Raw genomic sequence first — 21,909 nt, forward strand, 5'->3', positions numbered from 1 at the left:
CAAGGAAGCCTCCCAACTCAGCCTTCCAAAGTGCTGGGATTACAGGCGTGAACCACCTCGGCCATCAGGAAGCCAGTCTGCAGCCCCCTCCCTGCCTGGGAGGCACTGGAGGGTGTGTGCGCAGACAGATGGACAGTCCCTTCCATGAAGAACCTGAACTCCCTGCCCTGCCCTGCCTGCTCCCCTGGGACCGCCCAGCCCTGGGATTCTGCCCTCAGGCCCTTCCCCAGGAGTCCTGCCGGCCATGGAGAGAGGCTGAGACCCACCCCGATGGAAGCAGAGAGGCCCTGGGAGGTGGGGGGATGGGGCTTTAGTGTCGGCCTCCCCCCAACTCTATTTCAAGCACCCCCACCACACCCCCAAGCATCTGCCACTCACATCAAGTAGTAGTCAGCCGGCCCCTTAATCAGCAGTTACTCCGCTGGCGCCACCCCCCGCCCCCCACCCCAGGGCCCTACCGGGGCCAAAGCTGTCACCTCCAAGGCCACCGAGCTTGAGCGTCCCGGACTCCCCGCCGCCAGGGCCTTAAGGGGGTGTCCTTGGGGCCAGCTGTGGGCCCAGCCGGGGCCTGGGGGAGAAGCAGGCTGAAGGGGCCAGACAGGATCCACCCTGCACATTCTGGGGCAGCTGCGGGCTCCCAAGAAATGGCCTTGTCTCCTCTCTGCCCGCCTTAAGCTTCTGCAGCATTCAACGAGGTCGAGAAACCACTGAGCTTCCGGGAGGATGAGGGCCCAGCCCCCTCCAAGGTAGGGGAGGGAGTGACAAGGTGGGGGTCCAGCAGCTCTCTAAGCAAGGAACCCGTGAGGTGCAGTCAATCCAAACAGGGCTCATTGAGGACACGGCCTGTAAGTTCTCCCCTAAAGGGACCCTCAAACTATGAAACCCCAGAGAGGGGGCAGGAGACCCCAGGACGGCCAGGGGTGGGGGTGGGGAGGGGGCCGGAGAGAGGGAGCCCCCACCTCCATCCTCGCCATTCGCCTCCCCCCACTGAGGGAGCCACGGCCGTGGCCACATCATCGCAAGACACACATGCATTGTTGGGCTCGCCCGGCCTGTGGCGGGATCCCCGGCTCTGTCCCCTCTTAGATAAGGAGAAGCAGTGAGCAGGCCCAGCCCCCAAACAGCGAAGCCGCTGCCTCCTCCTCTTCCTCCTCTTCCTCCCCACAGCCATCTTCCCTGCTCCTTAGGCAGGGCTGGGCCTGGGCTGTCCTGGAGGCCACCGAACCGCCTGGGACAAGTAGGTACCACCCCGGATCTGTGCTTCGGACGTCCTTTGAGGGGGGATCTCATTTCACCACTGTTCTGTGTCTGACTTCCGGCCGCCGAGCGGGGGCCCGTGTTCTGCACGAGGCTGACCAGGGGGATGGGGGGAGAGATGGTTTTGGTACTTACTTTTCTTTTTGTCTCACAACAGGGGGGTTAAGGTTCTCGGGGGCTGAAGGAGCCGCTTGGGGCTGGCAGGCCTGGCTTTATAGCGGCCGTCACCCCGGACCTGGGCAAAGGCACCGTGGTTATTAATAGTGACCGCAGTTTCATGCCCGTGTATGGTCAAGGCCACGGCAGCTGCGGGCTCTGCTGGACTCAGGCCTCCTCCCAACACCTGCTCCCGGCCCTGACCTGGAGGCGCCGGGCAGCACTCGCCCCACCCGACGCGACTTGGCAATGTCTAAGTCTGAGACCCTAGAATCAAACAAGACTCATAGTTGGGGGCCCTCCAGAGGGTGCCAGGCCCTGCTGTACCCCTTCCTTCCACCCTCACCACCATCTTGGGAGGCAGGTGGAGTCGCTCTCCCCTGGGGAGGGGGAAATGGCAGAGAAGCAGCACCGTTTCCCAGGAGCGCAGCCGGGATGTGCTTCAACCCAGGACACATTTTGCAGACCGTGTGTAACTAAATCCAAGCTGCGGCGCAAGGCCTCATATGGGTGTTCTGTGACCTGTGCTGCCTTTGCTCAGCCTGGGGAAATCGGGAGGGCCCCGATGGCCTCCTCTGCCCCTGCAGGTGCGTCCCCTACGCAAAGAGCCCTCCATCCTCAGAGGGGGCTGGGCCGGGTCCTGGCTTCTCCTTGAGTAGCTTCTGTCCCCTGCTAGCCCTGGAACTCTTCTCTTTTCCTCTTCTCCCCTTCTCCTCTTCTCTCTCCTCTTCTCTTCTTTTCTTTTTTTTTGAGACAGAGTCTCACTCTGTTGCCCAGGCTGGAGTACAGCGGCACAACCTCGGCTCACTGCAACCTCTGCCTCCCAGGTTCAGAATGATTCTCCTATCTCAGCCTCCTGAGTAGCTGGGAATTCAGGTACCCACCACCACGCCCAGCTAATTTTTTGTATTTTTAGTAGAGATGGGATTTCACCCTGTTAGCCAGGATGGTCTCCATCTCCTGACTTTGTGATCCACCCGCCTCGGCCTCCCAATGTTCTCGGATTGCAAGCATGAGCCACCGCACCCGGCCTCTTCTTTTTTAGATGGAGTCTCGCTCTGTCGCCCGGGCTAGAGTGCAGTGGTACAATCTCAGCTCACTACAACCTCTGCCTCCTGGGTTCAAGTGATTCTCCTGCCTCAGCCTCTGGAGTAGCTGGGATTATAGGCGCCCGCCACCACACCTGGCTAATTTTTTGTATTTTTATTAGAGACAAGAGTTTCACCATGTTGTTCAGGCTGGTCTCGAACTTCTGACCTCAGGTGATCCACCCGCCTCAGCCTCCCAAAGTGCCGGTTCTGTTCTTTTTTTTTTTGAGACAGAGTTTCGCTCTTGTTGCCCAGGCTGTAGTGCAGTGGTGCGATCGCAGCTCACCACAACTTCCATTTCCCGGGTTCAAGCGATTCTCCTGCCTCAGCCTCCCGAATAGCTGGGGTTACAGGCATGCATCACCATGCCCAGCTAAATTTTTTATTTTTACTAGAGACAAGGTTTCTCCATGTTGGTCAGGCTGGTCTCAAACTCCCGACCTCAGGTGATCCGCCCGCCTCGGCCTCCCAAAGTGCTGGGATTACAGGCATGAGGCACTGTGCCCGGCCTTCTTTTTTCTTTTCTTTTCTTCTACCCCTCCCTTGCCTACTCCTCCCCTCTCTTCCTCTCGCCTCCCCTCTTTTCTTTTTCCCGTTTCCCTTTCCTTTCCTTTTCTGACAGGGTCTCACTCTGTCACCCAGGCTGCACTGCAGTGATATAATCACAGCTCACTGCAGCCTTGACCGCCTGGGCTCAAGTGATCCTCCCACCTCAGCCTCCTGAGTAGCTGGGATTGCAGGCATGAGCCACCACACCCAGCTAATGTTCTAATTTTTTGTAGACACAGGGTCTCCCCAGGTTGCCCAGTCTGGCCTGCAACTCCCGGGCCCAAGCAATCCTCCTGGCCTGAAATTTTCTCAACAAGCCGATCACCTCTTCTCTGGGGAAGCAGAGGCCGCCTCACCCTTTCATTACTGCCAAGCCTGCCTCCCACAGTCCCTGGCTGTGTGCTGTGTTCCTCAGCGCAGCCCGGAGTTGGGGGGGACCCTGCATGGTGTGGGGTGTTCCCTCCCCCGCGCCGTCTATCTCATCTGTCCAGCACCTGAGGTCCTGTGTTCCACCAGCCCCATGACCTTTCTCTGATGCCCCAGGGTTGAGTCACAGCCAAGCTATGGCCTGAACCCAGCTTGCCTTGTCCTGGAGAGCGCGCCTGGCCCAGCAGCTGCGGGGGGGGGGGGCGGCGAGGGGGGACCCGCACGTGACAACCCTGCCCAAGAGCGGCAGCACAGATGCCCAGGACGCAGGCAGCTGCAGTCATCACTGGATGCACAGGGATGGGCACCAGGCAAGAAACACACCAAGCCCTCACTGGCTCTCCCTGGCGCCGAGCCCTGTCCCAGGGATGTCTTTGAAAACTTGCTCCCACCGGCCGGACGCAGTGGCTCACGCCTGTAATCCCAGCACTTTAGGAGGCCGAGGCGGGCAGATCACCTGAGGTCAGAAGTTCGAGACCAGCCTGGTCAACATGTCTCTACTAAAAATACAAAAATTAGCCGGACGTGGTGGCGGGCGCCTGTAATCCCAGCGCTACTCAGGAGGCTAAGGCAGGAGAATCATTCTGTCTCAAAAAAGAAGAAAACTTGCTCCCACCAGACGGACCCCAATACTCCCAACTCCTCTCTCTGCCTCACTCCATCCCAGCCACTCCTTGGCTACTGGCATGACCAAGAGGCTGTCTGCCCATACACGGAGCCTCCCGGCAGGGCCTCCAATTGCCACCCCTCCTGAAAGCAGAATTGGACAGGCCAGATTCTGCAGGGGCGGTGAGACCACGGCTCGCCCCACGGCGGGCCATGGGTGTTTTCTTGACCTAGAAATCAAACCAGTGACCATCTCAGCCTGTGGGAGCTGAGGGCTGGAAACTGCCAGGGACCTGCCAATGCCAGGTATAGTCACGGGGCAGGTCATGATATGCCCGTGTGAGCCAGACACCACGCTACTCAGGAGGCTCTCAGAGCTCCAGAGATCAGGAGGCCAGAAGGAAGGTGCCAGCAGAGCCAGGCTCCCTCAGACGGCTGCAGGAAAGGCTCCCTCCTACCCCTCCAGATTCCGGTAGTGGCCAGTAGTCCTTGGCTCTTTGGCCGCATTGCTCCAATCTCTGCCTCCATCTTTTTTTTTTTTTTTTTGAGACGGAGGCTCGCTTTGTCACCCAGGCTGGAGTGCACTGGCACGATCTCAACTCACTGCAACCTCCACCTCCCGGGTTCAAGTGATTCTCCTGCCTCAGCCTCCCAAGTAGCCTGCCATCACACCCGGCTAATTTTGTGTTTTTAGTAGAGACGAGGTTTCACCATATTGGCTAGGCTGGTTTCGAACTCCTGACCTTGTGATCCACCCAGCTTGGCCTCCCAAAATGCTGGGATTACAGGTGTGAGCCACCGCGCCCGGCCTCTGCCTCCATCTTCACATGGCCTTTCTCGGTGGGTGGGGGGACAGGGCTTCACTTTGTTGTCCAGGCTGGAGTGCAGTGGCATGATCATAGCTCACTGCAGCCTCAACCTCCCAGGCTCAAGCGATCCTCCCACCTCAGCTTCCCAAATAACTGGGACTACAGACGTGTGCCACCACGCCCAGCTAATTTTTGTATTTTTTGTAGAAACGGGGGGTCTCACTATGTTGCCCAGGCTGGTCTTGAACTCCTGGGCTCAAGCGATCTTTCTGTCTCAGTCTCCCAAAGTGCTGGGATTACAGCTGTGACCAACATACCGCACCCAGCCCCCACGTAGTCTTTTCTTTCTTTTTTGAGACAGAGTCTCACTGTCGCCCAGGCTGGAGTGCAGTGGCATGATCTCAGCTCACTGCAACCTCCCCCTCCCAGGTTCAAGCAATTCTTCTGCCTCGGCCTCCTGAGTAGCTGGGATTACAAGCACCTGCCACCACACCCGGCTAATTTTTGTATTTTTAGTAGTGATGGGGTTTCACCATATTGGCGAGGCTGGTCTCGAACTCCTGACCTCAGATGATCCGCCTACCTCGGCCTCCCAAAGTGCTGGGATTACAGGCATGAGCCACCGTACCGTACCCAACCCCCATGCAGTCATTTTATAAAGACTAGGGCCCACCCTGCTTCAGCATGACATCATTCTAATTACCTCTGCATCTGCATCGTAACTAATTACATCTACCCTATTTCCAAATAAGGTCCTATTCCCTGGTACCAGGTGTTAGGAATTCAGTATTTTTGTGGAGGATACCAATTGAGCTCTCACCGGACACCCTGAGGGTGGGACAGGGTGCCCCCATCTGCCCCTCTGCCAGTGGAACTCAGCCTCACACTGCTGTGGAGTGGGAATCCAGTAGAATTGTGAGCCCCCGAAGCTGCTGCATGCCACTGCCCACCCAACGTGGACTCTGGGGTGTCCTTGACAAGACTGAGCATTCCACGGGTACCAGCCCCATCTCAGATGCCCAGAGGAAGGCCAGAGACGGGGCTGGAGACTCGGGGCTCGGGGTCACCCCACTGAGGAAGGCTGGGCCAGTGTGGTTGTATGCTCCCAGCAATGGGAGCCCCTGGGGGTCCTGGTCTCCTGGTGTAGTTGGTCCGCCCCTCCCTAGCAGGGTTCATGTTCTGCTGGTTCCAGGAAAAGGGCTGGGAGTGTGAGTTTGGGGCCCTGCTGTGCTTCAGTGGACCTCAATTTCCTTGTCTGACCAGAGGGGCTGACCTGAGGGACCTCCTGGTCTTCTGGGGGCTGAGGGGGTGATAGTCCTGGCCTCTGGTGGGATCCCAGAGGCCTCCAAGAGGCCAGGGCTTGATGCTTTGTGCACTAGGGGATGAGAAGCCCTAGGGGGTCTGGTAGGGAGTGCTGAAGGCTGCGACGATTAACCAGATTGGATGTACTAGATGTATTATTATTATTGTCATTTGTAGAGATAAGGTCTCACTGTTTCTCAGGCTGGTCTCGAACTCCTGGGCTCAAGTGATCCTCTGCCTCCACCTCCCAAAGCACTGGGATCACAGGCATGAGCCACCACGCCCAGCTTGAAATACGTTTTTGTTTTTGTTTTTTTTTTGAGACAGAGTCTCGCTCTGTCGCCCAGGCTGGAGTGCAGTGGCGCGATCTCACTCACTGCAAGCTCCGCCTCCAGGGTTCACGCCATTCTCCTGCCTCAGCCTCCCGAGTAGCTGGGACTACAGGCGCCCGCCACTACGCCCCGCTAATTTTTTATATTTTTAGTAGAGACGGAGTTTCACCATGTTAGCCGGGATGGTCTCGATCTCCTGACCTCGTGATCCGCCCACCTCGGCCTCCCAAAGTGCTAGGATTACAGGCGTGAGCCACCGTACCCGGTGCACCGTGCATTTCTTTATGAGACAAGGTTTTGCTCTGTCACCAAGACTGGAGTGCAGTGGCGGGATCACAGCTCACTGCAGCCTCCACCTCCAGAGCTCAAGTGATCCTCCTGTCTCAGCCTCTTGAATAGCGGGGACCACAGGCAACCCCACTACACCTGGCTCACATACAATTTTTGTGTGGATGTACCTTTTCCTGCCTCTGTGAATGTACTAAAACCACTGAATTGTACACTTTAAAAAAAAGATTTTAGGGTGTGTGAATCAGAGCTCGATGAAAGAAAAAAAAAAAGTTAAAAAAAAAAATGGCCAGATGCGGTGACTCACGCCTGTAATCCCAGCACTTTGGGAGCACAAGAAGGGAGGATCACTTGAGGTCAGAAGCTCAAGAACAGCCTGGCCAACATGGTGTAACCCCATCTCTATTAAAAATACAAAAATTACGGGCGGACACGGTGGCTCACGCCTGTAATCCCAGCACTTCGAGAGGCTGAGGCGGGCGGATCACCTGAGGTCAGGAGCTCGTGACTAGCCTGACCAACATGGTGAAACCCTGCCTCTACTAAAAATACAAAATTACCCCAGCGTGGTGGCGCGTGCCTGTAATCCCAGCTACTCACGAGGCTGGGGCAGGAGAATCGACTGAACATGGGAGACGGAGGTTGCGGTGAGTCAATATCACACCATGGCACTCCAGCCTGGGCGACAAGGCCAGACTCCGCCTCAAAAAAAAAAAAAAAAAAAAAAAAAGCCACGTGTGGTGGTGTATGCCTGCAATCCCAGACACTTGGGAGGCTGAGACAGGAGCCCCACTTGAGTCCAGGAGAGGGAAGTTAGTGAGCCAAGATCGCGCCACTGCACTCCAGCCTGGGCGACAGGGCCAGACTCCGCCTCAAAAAAAAAAAAAAACTTCCTCCAGGGAGGATGGACAGGGTCGGGCCCCGCTCGGAAACCACTGAGTCCCAGCAGCTGAGCTGAGCGGCTCCTCCTCCAAGGCCGCCTGCTGCATGTGGTTCCAGGAGGGGCAGGGCCTCCCACGTGGGACGCAGCAGCATCCCAAGGCGCAAGGGGACAGGAAACGCCTCTGACCGACCTCGGCTGCCCGGAGCTTCTACCTTCTTGCCATCAAAACACCCGGGCAGCTGAGACCAAGATCCGGCAGCTCCCAGGACGCTGTGAGGGTCTGCGAGGCCTCCCTGGTTCGTCCCCTTCTTCCCGAGCACAGCAGGAGGCAGGGAACACAGAGAGAAACATGAACGCCTCGGAGGGCACATCCCCCGTGGCCAAAGGCTGGCTGTCCCCTGCCAAGGCCTGAGGCACACAACATCCCGCGTTATCTGGAAGCCAGTATTTTATTTCTCTTGGCTGCAGAGGGCCGCTCTCGCCTAGGCGTGCACACGCACAACGATGGGGCTCGCGGAGGAGTCCGCAGCAGGGGACCCCACACCCGGGGGACGGGCCTCGGCGAGGAAGGCACACAGTGGAAGACCCCACCAAGCCCGGCGCCACCCAGCAGCGTGGAGACTGCCTGTCCGCCGTCCCACTACCTCCTCCTGGGCTAGTGGCAGCAACGGGCAGCACCCCGCCGAACTGCCCGCGGTACTGCCCGCAAACCGCCCGCGGAACTGCCCGCAAACCCTCCGCTGGGCCTGGACCAGGGCTGCATTCGGGCCGCCGCTGGGCCTCAGTGGCCGGTCCCATCCTGGGTCCCAACCCTCACAGCGCCACAGGCCACGCTGCCTGGAGGGTCCCGGCGTCACCGACGATGCAGGAGCGAAGGTGAAGGCCAGCGTGGAGGCTGTGTAGAGAAGCAGCCCCGTCCCACGCCCACCCCTGCCCGTGAACTTACGGGCCTGGCTCCAGCTCCTCTCACTCCGCCTCCAGCCTGGCGGCGCGGGGCAAGGACAGGCACCGGGGTGATTGGAGGCGTAGCGTCCACAGGAAGCGCCCCCACCGCAGGTCAAGCTCCGGCTGTCCCAGGGCCTGGCCCACCCCAGTGCGCCTAGCGCAGCCCGCACTCCACACCCTGCAGCTTCTCCTGCTCCAGGGCGCGCACGAGGTCCTGCACGAAGCGCATCTCGGAGGCCACTTGCTTGGCCAGCGCCTCGTAGCGGTTCTCCAGGCGACTGAAGCGGCGCTTGAGGCCGCTGGTCCCCAGCAGCGCGCCCTTGGCCTCCTCCTGCGCCTGCCGCTTGAGTGCCTCGGTCTTGAGCAGCTCCTGCCGTAGCCTCCGCAAGTCCTGGCCCAGGCTGTCGCTCTCCTCGCGGTACCAGGCCTCCTTCTCCTCGTAGATGGCGGCCAGCGCCTCCACGTCCTCGTGGCAGAGCCGCCGGCTACGCTGCAGCTCGCGCAGGCCCTCCTCGGCGGCCGCCGCCTCCTCCAGCACCTTGGAGAAGCGCTCGAAGTCGGCGTAGCTGTTGTTGGGCGGCAAGCTGGAGTGCGACTTGATGGTGTACTCCTTCAGACGCGTGGTCTTCAGGCGCCGCCGCTCGGGCTTGCGGCCACTGTCCTCACCACGAACGTTCCGCCGCCGGATCGCCTAGGAGGGAGGGAGGCCTGAGCGGGGTCCCCGCGATGCCACCCAGCCCCGCCGGCCCCCACCCACCTGCCAGTGTCAACTGAGGTTCAGGGGCTCATCCGGCAGCCGAGTCAACGCCTCCTGACGGAGACCGCCCGGCCCCACACAAAGCCGAGTGCGCTCACTGGAGAAAAACGCTGCGGCCCTGGCCCCGGGAGTCTCAGCCCCGTTGGACATACATCAGCCAAGGATGCCACTAGGTCTGTCGGGTGGTGGACGTCCCACACCCAGGACTCAACCCCCGCCACCCAGGCTCATTCCTCTGGGGACCCTCCCCAGCCACTGGGGGTTGTCACATCCAAAAGCCTTAAATGCTGAAGGCCCCCCGGACCCCAGCGAGAAGGCCAAGGCGGGAAGCCCAGGGAACTCCCCCACCTCCCCACTTACCTTAATCCAGGAATGTTCCAGGCTCTGGGCAATGGTCATTCTCCGCCTGGAAGACCCCCACTCTGGTTAGTTACACCTGCACCATCTGTCCCGTCCTCCCGTGAACAACTGACTCCCAGGACCCCCAAAAGCCCTAAAGTTGCCCCCCAGCCTCTGCTCAGCCAACCACAGAAGCTGAACAAGGGTACTGCAGGGAGCGTGGGGTTTTCTGGGGAGTGGTGGAGAGAGCTGAGACCTCAGGCTGGAGTCGCAAACCCAGGCGCCTGAAAGAGGGACTGGGCAGCCAGGGAGGCCCCGGGAGGCCTACGAGTGAGGGCTCAGCACTGCCAGGATTCTAAGTCTTTACAGGAAAACAAGTGACCTGGAATTTGACATGGAACCTTACTTTACACACTGGCAACTAATTAAAAGTTTGCTAAAAACACGGCAAACAGCCAGACACGGTGTCTCACGCCCGCAATCCCAGCACTTTGGGAGGCCAAGGGAGGCAAATCACTGGAGGTCAGGAGTTCAAGACAAGCCTGGGCAACATGGTGAAGCCCCGTCCCTACTAAAAATACAAAAATTAGCCAGGCGTGGTGGCAGGCACCTATAATCCCAGCTACTCGGGAGGCTAATGCAGAATAGCCTGAACCCAGGAGGCAGAGGCTGCAGTGAGCCGAGATCACGCCACTGCACTGCACTCCAGCCTGGGAGACCGAGCAAGACTTCATCTCCAAAAAAAAAAAAAACCACGGCAATGGCCAATGGCCAACTTGGGCCATCAGTTCATCAGTTTACATCAGTTTACTCTCTCCAGCCCAAGGGGGACGAATGTCTGATCCCACCTGCAGGGAGGTAGCGCTGGGAGGAGAGTCCTCTGGAGCCTCCGTGGGTGGAGTGGGCCCGTGTCCCATGTCCCACCCCGTGCCCCCTGCCGGCCCCTCGTACTTGGGATCTTTGACGAGCAGCCGGCGAATGAAGTCCTTGGCCAGCTCGCTGGTGTTGCTGAAGTACTCCTCGTCGAAGTCGTAGTTCACGGCTGAGATGTTGGTAAGCGTCTCCTGCTTGGTCTCGCCCAGGAACGGGGATGCGCCGCTCAGGCTGCCAGACAGGCGTGGGGCTCAGTGGGGTCCTGGGCTCCCACCACGACCGCGCCGCCTCCCCGGCTGCCCCCAACTCCGTCCTGCCCACGACAGGCGGAGCACAGAGGACAGGCTGACGGCAGGTGCCTGGGCCACTCACACTCCTGAGCCCTTAGAACCTTCCTGCAACGATCCCAGCCACCACCCAAGAGGCATTCAAAATCCAACCCCCCACCCCGCCACTGACAGCAGCAGAAATGAACAGGCAGAAATCTCCGTGGAGACTCGAAGTATCTTTGCAGATGCAGAGCCCGAAAGCCCCCAGTGCTCAGTAAAGCCGAGGGGAGGGTAACTGCAGTGGGGAGCCCGAGCCAACAACACCTTAGCCAAAGGATCAAGGTCAACAGCCCGGCAGCGAGAGGCCCCAACAGCGTCTGCCTCCCAGCCTGACGCTGGGAGGGTGACAAGGCGTCATCCTTGGGGTTTTGAGCAGAGACACTGAAGCCCCGTCTGATCGTGAGAGCGCACCGGACTAACGTGGACTCAGGCACCTTCCGCAAAACACGTGACCCGTGAGCGCTCGTCAGAGTCAAGGTCATGAAAGCCAGACGGAGGAACAGCCTCAGACTGGAGGCGGCGAAGGAGCTGAACGGCTAAATGTCGTGTGGGCTCCTGGATGGGGCCCTGGACCTCAGAGAGGACAGGAATGGAAAACCTGGGGGTGTCTAACCACCTCTGGCACTTTTTAAATTTTTTTTAATTTTTTAGAGACGGAGTCTCGCTCTGTCACCCAGGCTGGAGTGCAGTGGCGTGATCTCGGCTCACTGCAAGCTCCACCTCCTGGATTCACGCCATTCTCCTGCCTCAGCCTCCTGAGTAGCTGGGACTACAGGCACCCGCTGCCACACCCAGCTAATTTTTGTATTTTTAGTAGAGACGGGGTTTCACCGTGTTAGCCAGGATGGTCTCAATCTCCTGACCTCGTGATCTGCCTGCCTCAGCCTCCCAAAGTGCTGGGATTACAGGTGTGAGCCACCGCACCCGGCACATCTGGCACTTTTGTGATTAGTGTAGCACCAAGGCTAACGTCTTGGTGTTCATAACGTTCGCGTTCATGAAAAACGTAAACTGAAGGAGGGGGAAGCTGCAAGGGGCGTCTGTGCTGTTTCTGTTGCTCCTCTGTAAGTCTGAATTATCTGAACATTTAAAAAGAATACAAATGGTCTAGCCCATCTTCTGAAGCCTTTGGGTCCGTTCATGCGCTACAGCAGGCTGGGCCCACGCCATTGTTTATTTCCTTGCTTACTGAATGAGCTATGCCCATTCAATATGGCTGGCCAACATAGTGAGACTCCACCTCTACAAAAACCTTTAAAAATTAGCCAGCTGGGCACGGTGGCTCACGCCTGTCATCCCAGCATTCTGGGAGGCCAAGGCGGGCAGATCACTTGAGGTCTGGAGTTCAAGACCAGCCTGACCGATATGGTGAAACTTCGTCTCTACTAAAAATACAAAAAATTAGCCAGGCATGATGGCAGGCACCTGTAATCCCAGTTACTCGGGAGGCTGAGGCATGGGAATCGCTTGAACCCAGGAGGCAGAGGTTGCAGTGAGCCTGAGCTGAGACGGGGCCTTGGCACTCCATCCAGCCTGGGCAACAAGAGCGAAACTCCGTCTCAAAAAAAAAAAAAAAAATTAGCCAGCCAGGCGCGGTGGCCCATGCCTGTAATCCCAGAACTTTGGGAAGCCGAGGTGGGTGGATCACCTGAGGTCAGGAGTTCAAAACCAGCCTTGATCAACATGGTGAAACCCCGTCTCTACTAAAAATACAAAAATTAGCCAGGCGTGGTGGTGGGCGCCTGTAATCCCAGCTACTTGGGAGACTGAGGCAAGAGAATTGCTTGAATCTGGGAGGCGGGGGTTGCAGTGAGCAGCCGAGATTGCACCACTACACTCCAACCTGGACAACAAGAGCGAAACTCCATCAAAAAAAAAAAAAAAAAAAGGGCCGAGCATGGTTGTGTGCACATGTAGTCCCAGGTACTCAGGAGGCTGAGGTGGGAGGATTGCTTAAGTCTGGGAGGTGGAGGCTGCAGTGAGCTAGGACAGCACTCCAGCCTGGGCAAGAGAGTAAGACCCCATCTCAACAAATAAAAATAATAAACAACAGCAAGCCCACGTGTGGCCCAGGGAGAGGAGTCAAAACCCAGCCTGGGGTCGGATCCCTTCCTTGCACTTCGAGAGGAGGCTGGGCTCCCTAGCAGCCAGAGGGACAGGAGCATACACAACCCCCAACATGGGGCCTGCTCAGCCGCTCTCTGAGTGTCCTGCCTTCAGAACTCTCCAGAAGCCTCTGTGACAGCAGCCACAGAGAATCACTCATCCATTCCCCTGGTATCCCCTGAGCACCTGCGATGGGTCACAGCCAGGCTGGGGACCCCTGGCGTCCGCATGAAACACACGGAGCCTGGGACCCACGCCAGCTGCGCTGCACAGCCGAGGGGGCCCCCGCCAGGTACTCACAGGATGTAGGTGATGACGCCGATGCTCCTGGGGACAGACAAGAAGCAAGGGTCAGCGCAGCCTGGGGCCGCCCACCCTCCCAGGACCGTGGCGTCCAGGGCCCCTGTTCTAGGGCAACGGTCCCCCCATACCCCAACAGCAGCAAGGCCCCGCCTCGTCCCCAGCTGCAGTGCTGGCCTGCGCTCCAGGACAGCAGGGAAGCCCGGCAGAAGCAGGTGGCACACTCACCACATGTCCGCCTCCAGGCCCAGCGGCTCATAGTTCACAATCTCTGGGGCTGCAGAACAGGGAGATGTGGGTCAGGCGCTGGGGACACGCTGGCCAAGGAAGAGGCTCAGGACACAGGCATGGGGTCAAGGTTCTCACACGTCGCAGCCCTTGGGGGCACGAATGCGGCAGAGCTGGCCCTCAGGGCCTGACAGGTAGGACGGCTGGGCTGCACCAAATGGAGGCCCTGACCTCCCACAATGCCGGGCCCAAGAGGGGTGGCTTCAGGGCTGAGGACGCGGCACCCAGCACCGGGCATGACCCACCCCACACCCAGCAGATAGCCCCAGACCACCCTCCCCAGGCCAGGGCTGCCCACTGGGCAGAGCCTCACCCACAAACTCCGGGGTGCCGAAGATGTTCTTGAACTCATTCCCCGCCTCGATCTTGTGCGCGATGCCGAAGTCGATGAGCTTGATGCGTGGGTTCGGCACGTTCTTGTCCAGCAGCATGATGTTTTCCGGCTGGGGTGGGAGGGGGCTCAGCAGGGAAAGCACGGGCCTCCCCGACCCTCACCCCCACGCTCCCCCAACCTCACCCCCACGCTCCCCCAACCTCACCCCCACACGCAGGAGGTGCCCTCCTGGCTCTTCCCCGCCCCATCCCCGCCCCCACACTGGCCAGGCCAGCCCCACAGGGCCCTACAGGGCTCACCTTCAGGTCAAAGTGTGCGATGCGCTTGGAGTGCAAGTAGTGAACGCCGTCCAGGATCTGCTTGAGGAACTGGGTGGCCTCGTCCTCCGTCAGTGACTCCTTCTCCGCCAGGAAGTCAAAGAGCTCCCCACCGGAGACCAGCTCCAGGATGAGGACCACGTCCGTCTTATTCTCGAAGATGTCGTGCAGGGTGATGATGTTGGGGTGCCGGATCTCCCGCAGGATGTTCACCTCCCGCTCAATCTCCTCCCGGCTCACCCCACGCCGGCTGGATGACAGGCGGCGCTTCTTGATGAACTTGGCCGCGTACTCCTTGCCTGTGCCCTTCTGCCGACACTTCCGCACGATCGCAAACTGGCCGCTGGAGGAGGGGGAGGGAGTGAGTGGGGGTGGCTGGCTCCCCCTCACCTCCACCTGCTCCTCTTGGGCGCAGCCCTGCACCAGGCACATCAAAGGACATGAGCCGGCTGCTGTGGGGGTGCAGACTCTGCACCTTCTCAGAGAGCAATTCCTTAGCGCCCCGCACCATCAGACGCAGCGTTCCCACCCCTCCCAGGGCTATGCCCAGCAGGTGTGTGGAGGCGAGTGTAGAGCCACACGTTAACACCATGGCACCGGCATATTTTTGAAAAGTGAAAGAACGAACAGTTCAATGCATATTAAGAGGGAACTGAGGGGGCCAGGCGCGGTGGTTCACGCCTGTAATCCCAGCACTTTGGGAGTTTGAGGCAGGCAGATAACTTGAGCTGAGAAGTTCAAAAGCAGCCTGGCCAACATGGTGAAACCCTGTCTCTACCAAAAATACAAAAAATTAGCTGGGCGTGGTGGCAGGCGCCTGTAATCCCAGCTACTTGGGAGGCTGAGGCAGGCGAATCGCTTGAACCCAGGAGGCAGAGGTTGCAGTGAGCTGAGATCGTGCCACTGTACTCCAGCCTGGGCAACGTAGCAAGATCCTGCCTCAAAAAAATAAAAAGTGCAAGGCAAGTGCCAGACCCGCTTTTTTTTGTTTTGTTTTGTTTTGTTTTGAGACAGGGTCTGGCTCTGTTGCTCAGGCTGGAGTGCAGTGGTTCAATCATGGCTCACTGCAGCCTCGACCACCTGGGCTCGGGCAATCCTCCTGCCTCAGCCTCTCAAGCAGCTGGGACTACAGACACACACCACCACACCCAGTTAATTTTTTTTTTTCTTTTTGTAAGGATGAGGTCTCAGTATGTCGCCCACGCTGGTCTCAAACTCCTAGGCTCAAGCGATCCCTCCCAACTAGGTGGGACTACAGGAACATACTACCACACCTAATTTATTTATTTTTTGTAGAGACAGGGTCTTGCTATATTGCCCAGGCTGGTTTGGAACTCCTGGCCTCAAGAGATCCTCCCACTCCACCTCCCCAAGTGTTGGCATTACAGGTAGAGCCACTACATCTGGCCAGTATCCGCATTTTAAAGAAACCGAGGCTGAGAAAAGGAAAGCAACTAGCCCGAGGTCATGCACTCAGTCAGTGGCGGAAGGATTCAAACCTTCAAACCAGGTGCTGCAGGCTCCAGAGCCCAGGTGCTCTAACAGGAAGTGGACACCTGGTGCTGGGCACCGGCTTTCTGCGTGCCCAGCTCCCGGCTCCACCCTGTCTCCTGCTAACAGACCCAGCTGTCCCAGGGCAGCCTTCGCCGCTCACTCTCAGTCTGTGGGACTCAGTATCCCAGGAAAGGGGTGGAAGGGGACATGACTGGACCTGGGGAAGCAGAAAACCACGCCTTCCAGCCCAAAGAGACCGGTCCAGTCCACAGGGCTCTGAACGCCTGCCGGGAAGAGAGGATCTCTCTCTCTGCTGGGCTTGGATTCGGGCTCGAGGCAGCGGCCACCGTGTAGAAGGCTGCCTAAGAACAGACCAGGCCAGGAGAGGGGAGCCACCAGGCGCTGCGGGTGGCACATAAGCCCCGTCATTCACTCTGCCAGGGCGCCTCCTCCACGCTGGAGTGGACTTCGGCCCCGGGGACACAGGGCACCACATGCACCAGCACCCAGCCACACCTGCGGCCGCCACACACCTGGACAACCCGGTTCCGTAAACCATGCCTTTCCCTGTTTTGCTATTGCCAGCGGGATTTCAGGTTCTGCCACTGAGTCCTCCTACAGCAACAGCAGACCACAGCCGCCCACCTCCAGACAGCTCCCGGTCTCACTGGCGACAGACAGACTTGCTCCTTAGAGGCAAGGCCACCGGCACGCTCTCAGTTCCTCTACAGGACCGGAAAGGTGCCTGATCTCCCCAACCAGGAAAGAAACTCCCTGAGAGCCGAGCCCACCCTCTTCGCTTCTCTGTAACTTCCCCAGCCCCCAGCGCAGGTGGGGGCACAGGAAGCCCTCCTCAATGATGGTCTCAGGTGTCACTCCCAAACCACTTCCTAAGTGCCTGCCATAACCCAGACACGACCCAAGCGTGGCCTACACACCGACGATTTCTACTGATAGGGTTTGTGATGTTTAAAAATGTGGGCTGGGAAGCCGGGCACAGTGGCTCACACCTGTAATCCCAGCACTTTGGGAGGCAAAAGCACGCAGATCACGGTGTCAGGAGTTCGAGACTAGCGTGGCCAACACAGTGAAAGCCACATCTCTACTAAAAATACAAAAACATTAGCCGGGCGTGCTGGCAGGCATCTATAATCCCAGATACTCGGGAGGCTGAGGCAAGGGGAATCGCTTGAACCTGGGAGACGGAGGTTGCAGTGAGCTGAGATTGCGCCATTACACTCCAGCCCGGGCGACACTGCAAGACTCTGTCTCAAAAAAAAAGTGTGGGCCAGGCACAGTGGCTCACACCTGTAATCCCAGCACTTTGGGAGGCAGAGGCAGGCAGATCACTTGAGATCAGGAGTTCGCAACCAGCCTGGCCAACATGGCAAAACCCCGTCTCTACTAAAAATACAAAAATTAGTTGAGCATGGTGGCGGGCGCCTGTAATTCCAGCTACTTGGAAGGCTGAAGCAGGAGAATCGCTTGAACCCGGGAGGCAGAGGTTGCGGTGAGCCAAGATCAAGTCACTGCACTACAGCCTGGGCAACAGAGCCAGATTCCGATTCAATTTAAAAAAAAAAATGTGGGCTGGGCAAAGTAGCTCACACCTGTAATCCCAGCACTTCGGGAGGCCGAGGAGGGCAGATCGAACTCCTGAGGTCAGGAGCTCATAACAAGCCTGGCCAACATGGTGAAAGCCCCTCTGTACAAAAAATACAAAAAAATTAGCCAGGCGTGGCGTGGTGACGGGTGCCTGTAGTCCCAGCTACTTAGGGGGCTGAGGTGGGAGAACTGCTTGAACCCGTGAGGTTGAGGCTGCAGTAAGCGGAGATCTCACCACTGCACTCCAGCCTGGGTGACAAAGTGAGTCCCTGTCTCAAAAAAATAAAAATAAAAAAAATTAAAATTCCAAAGCATTCCTAGCTTGCACACCAGACAAAATCAAGGGTCGGGGAAAAAGAAGTGTTTGCCCCTGTTGGGTCTGGCCCACGGGCCGCAGTGTGCTGACTCCTGAGTAAATAAATCAGGACAGCAGACATGAGGGTGCACGGTCAATCCGTGTTTGCAGTTTAAAAAAATTAGGCCGGGCATGGTGGCTCATGCCTGTAATCCCAGCACTTTGGGAAGCCAAGACGGGAAGATCACTTGAGGTCAGGAGTTCAAAACTAGCCTGGCCAACATGTTGAAATCCCATCTCTAATAAAAATACAAAAAAATTGGCCAGGCGTGTTGGCAGGTGCCTGTAGTCCCAGCTACTCAGGAGGCTGAGGCATGAGAATCACTTGAACCCGGGAGGCGGAGGCTGCAGTGAGCCAAGATCACACTAATGCACTCTAGTCTGGGCAACAGAGCCAGACACCGTCTCAAAAAAAAAAAAAAAAAAAAAATTGCTACATTCTGGGCCTTCATCTTGCACTTCATGTATCTCTGAGAATGTTCCAGACCACTACCTGAAGCAGTGCCGTCAGAACAGCAGACACTGGCCACCCAGAGCTGTCAAACCCATGAGGTGTGGCCAGTCCCGAGAAGAACTGTGACATGAAATACACACCAGACCTCCAAGGCTTCACGGCAAAAACAGAAGGCTAAATACTTTTTTTTTTAATTCTGAATTTCTGTTTGTTTGAGAGATGGAGATCAACTTATGTTGCCCAGGCTAGTCTTGAAGTCCTGGACTCAAGCGATCCTCCCGCCTCGGCCTCCCAAAGCGCTAGGATTACAGGTGGAAGCCAGGGCACCCGGCCCTGCCTGGTTCTTTTTAAAAGCTGCATCCTATTCCAGCCCTGATGCAGTGGTTTGGAGAAGGCCATTTAAGAGGCTGCTGTTCCCAGCGGGGTGCAGTGGTTCACACCTGTAATCCCAGCACTTTGGGAGGCCAAGGCAGGTGAATCACCTGAGGTCAGTAGTTCGAGACCAGCCTGGCCAACATGGTGAAATCCTGTCTCTACTAAAAATACAAAAATTAGCCAGGAGTGGCGGCGGGCTCCTGTAATCCCAGCTACTCGGGAGGCTAGGCTGGAGAGTCCCTGGAACCCAGGAGGCCGAGGCTGCAGTGAGCCGAGATCGCATCACTGCACTCCAGCCTGGGCGACAGAATGAGAGTGTCAAGGGAAAAAAAAAGGCTGTTGTTCTGGTAAACGTTCTAGCAACTACCCCAGTCTTAAGTCATTCCATCCATGTATGTACAATTTTCCAGTGAATTAATTCCTAGAGGTGAAATCAGCGGGTTAAAAGAAATAGACATAATCAATTTGGCTGAATTTTGCTGACTTTTGCCAAACGACCCCTAGCAGGAGGGGTCAACACTGAAGCATGAGAAGGGGGAGGAGGGGGCATGCCTTCTCTGCCACTAACGAGGAAATTCCTGAAGGAGGGACCTCAGGATCCCAAAAGAGCCTGCAGCACTCTCCCTAGCCTGACACAGAGCTCATTTATTTACATTCCCTTCTGGTGACATCACAGGGCGGCTCCAGGGAGGCTGGCCAGTAGCAAACTCACCAAATAAGGTTGGAGGCTCTACAAAAGGAGGCAGGGCCTAGTGGTGCCTGGCTAGTCTGGAGGGGGCGGGGTCCCAGGGGACCCTCCAAGGCCCAGACAGGCAGGAACTCAGCTGCCTCCCTGGAAGAGGAAACCTCTGCCTGTTCCCACAAGCATGTTGAACAATTGACTGAGGTGTGGGCCCAGCTGGGAGACACACCCCTCCCTCCCCCTACTTTAAACATCCAAGAGCTGGGAAAAAAACTAAAGTGCCTCCCACAAAAGAGGATTAACACAGGGAGAATTTTTTTTTTTTTTAATAAATGGCGTTTCACTCTGTTGCCCAGGCCACAGTGCAGTGGCACGATCATAGCTCACTGCAGCCTCCTCCAATTCCTAGGCTCAGGCCATCCTCCCGTCTCAGCTTCCCTAGTAGCTGGGACTACAGGCATGAGCTACCACACTTGGTTAATTTTTTTTTCATTTTTACTTTTTGTAGAGATGGAGTCTTGCTATGTTGCCCAGGCAGAAGACAGATCTTTTAATAACAAAAGCAGCTGGCATCTGTTGCTCTGGTGCCCCATGCCAGGTTGGCTGCTGTAACGGCTCAATTACTTTTCTCCCCACAGGAAACACATAGAGGATTCCCAAGCAGGAATTCACAGCCGGGGCTGTCTGACTCCACAGCCCAAATTCGTTCCCCCAGCACATGATACTGACTCATTCCTTCTTGGGATACAGGATAAAGAACAGGAAAGGAGAGTTGCTGTTCAGAAAACCCCACAGTGCCTCTCTCCTATCCCTGGAGCCCAGCCATGGGGGCAAACAGCTCACCTGCCCAGCTCCTCCCCCATCTCATAATGGTCCTCCACGTCTTCCTGCCTGAATGTGGACATGGCAGCCGGTCCACCTTCCAGCAGCTTCCACTCCAGGGAAAGTGCAGTCACCGCAGCCTAGAGATAGGACCTCAGGAGTCCCCTAATGGTGACCCTGGAGAAGACAGGGAAAGAGAGAAGTGAGGAACTGAGACACCACCCTTTTCTCCTAGATTAATGGACAGACCTATCCAGCAAACACAAGCCTCCCACCTCTCCACTCTGAAGCTCCAAACTCGACAAAAAGAGGTGCTGTGTTTAGTGGGCTGGGTCCTGTCATGTCACCTCTTTTACAGCCCCATAACCACTCAAAAGGTTGGTAACAGCCCCACTGGGCCACCTTCACCCCGCAAAACTCTCTCCAGACACATAATTCTGACTTCCCTGACGCTGCCTGTGTCTTTTTTTGCCTCTCACTCCTAGACTTCTCCCAATCTGCTCAGCCAAAATCCCCCACCATTCCTGCACGTTCTCCTCAACCTCAAATCCCAGGGCTACCTTACTCCCCGGCCAATGTCTTAACCAAGTTCTCAAGTCTACTTCTTTTGTTGTTGTTGTTTTGAGAAGGAGTCTCGCTCTGTCGCCCAGGCTGGAGTGCAGTGGTGCAATCATGGCTCACTGCAGCCTGGAACTCCACGGCTCAAGCGATCGTCCCAGGCCTCCCAAGATGCTGCCATTCCGATCAAAATTCCCAAGTTACTATCTTAACCCCTCCTTGTCCTTGCCCTCGGCAGGTCTCTTAAGACCCTCATCGATGGAACACCCCCGCCCACCCCTAACCATCTCTGACTCCCTCCAATTCTGAATTTTCCAGGAACCGGACGACGCCTTCCACGCTCCTGCAAGCCCACTTTGCCTCCCTCCCACGCTGACCTCCACTGTCCTCGCAAGATTAACCTCTTTCTCCACGCTCCACGTATCAAAGTCCCCCAACCGCCGTCTCCCCTACCCCCCAAAACGGGCCTCCAAAAAGGGCCCCATCTGAGTCTCCTCCACCGTCCTCTGCCCCCTCTCGCCCGCAATCTCCGCACAAGCCCCTAGGCAGACCCCAGTGGCTCCCTTTGCAGAACCCCCCCCCCCGCCGCCCCCAAGGCCTTGCCCATCCCTAAGGCTCCGCTCTAGCATCCCTGGGTCCGCTAACGCCCCTCGCACGCCCGGCCGAGCCCTTTCCCCGGCCCGGTCACCCAGATGGGTCCCCAAACCTACCAGCTCCTCAGGTTCTCTCCCTCCCTCGTCCTCCGCGGGCCCCCGCAGCGCCGCCCTGGCCCCACCCAGCCCTCCAGCCTCGGCCCGAGCCCGCTCTTTACCCTCCGCAGGCCGGAGTCCACGGTCGGCGCCGCCGCGCTGGCCACCGCCACCTCCTCCAGGAGCCCCGCGCCCCTGCCGCCGCGACGCGCCTGCGCCGACGTCACCGCGCCCGCCAGTGCCTGCCCCCGGGAAACGAACCCCGCCGCCTATTGGCCGGTCCGCCCGCCTCTCGTGCTGCACCTCGACGCCCCGCCCCAGCTGCCTTTTCGGCCCCCCACACCCGGATGCAGCCTCGCCATTGACTGAACACTCTGATTTCATTGGCCACCCCTGGTTTCATTGGCTGCAGTCGACGCTGGTCAAGCGGACGGAAAAAAGGCCGACTTCCGGTCCCTTCATCGCCCCGCCTGCCTCTCCTCTGACCCTGGTGCTGAAGCTGCGAGAAGCGAGGCTGAAGCCCTGTGCATCCCGCTTCCTGCCTTCCTCGAGCACCGGTTGCGCGAATGGATGGCTCACCTGTGACAGCGC

The 21,909-nt window shown here is 57.8% G+C and overlaps 1 protein-coding gene across 1 annotated transcript; it reads right to left on the minus strand.

Annotated features, from left to right (window-relative positions):
• Positions 1 to 8,126: 8,126 nt before the first annotated feature.
• DAPK3 (death associated protein kinase 3) lies at positions 8,127 to 21,562 on the minus strand. The gene is made up of 9 exons (XM_054465999.2): positions 21,441 to 21,562; positions 20,093 to 20,248; positions 14,267 to 14,627; positions 13,947 to 14,076; positions 13,574 to 13,622; positions 13,346 to 13,372; positions 10,689 to 10,841; positions 9,759 to 9,804; positions 8,127 to 9,332 (listed from the first exon to the last, which is right to left on the minus strand). The coding sequence occupies exons 2-9, from the start codon at positions 20,152 to 20,154 to the stop codon at positions 8,796 to 8,798; spliced, it is 1,365 nt and encodes a 454-aa protein (XP_054321974.1). The 5' UTR covers positions 20,155 to 20,248; positions 21,441 to 21,562; the 3' UTR covers positions 8,127 to 8,795.
• Between the last annotated feature and the right edge of the window lie 347 nt (positions 21,563 to 21,909).

The sequence above is a fragment of the Pongo pygmaeus genome, chromosome 20 (assembly GCF_028885625.2).
Source record: "Pongo pygmaeus isolate AG05252 chromosome 20, NHGRI_mPonPyg2-v2.0_pri, whole genome shotgun sequence".
Lineage (NCBI taxonomy): Eukaryota > Metazoa > Chordata > Mammalia > Primates > Hominidae > Pongo > Pongo pygmaeus.

Excerpts from the sequence above, each read along its gene's own strand:
- DAPK3 (XM_054465999.2), bottom strand. The coding sequence starts at position 20,154 with ATGTCCACATTCAGGCAGGAAGACGTGGAGGACCATTATGAGATGGGG. Across the intron at positions 14,628-20,092 it reads ATGGGGGAGGAGCTGGGCAG|CGGCCAGTTTGCGATCGTGC; the intron begins GTGAGCTGTTTG and ends CCCCTCCTCCAG. Across the intron at positions 13,373-13,573 it reads GGCCTGGAGGCGGACATGTG|GAGCATCGGCGTCATCACCT; the intron begins GTGAGTGTGCCA and ends GTCTGTCCCCAG.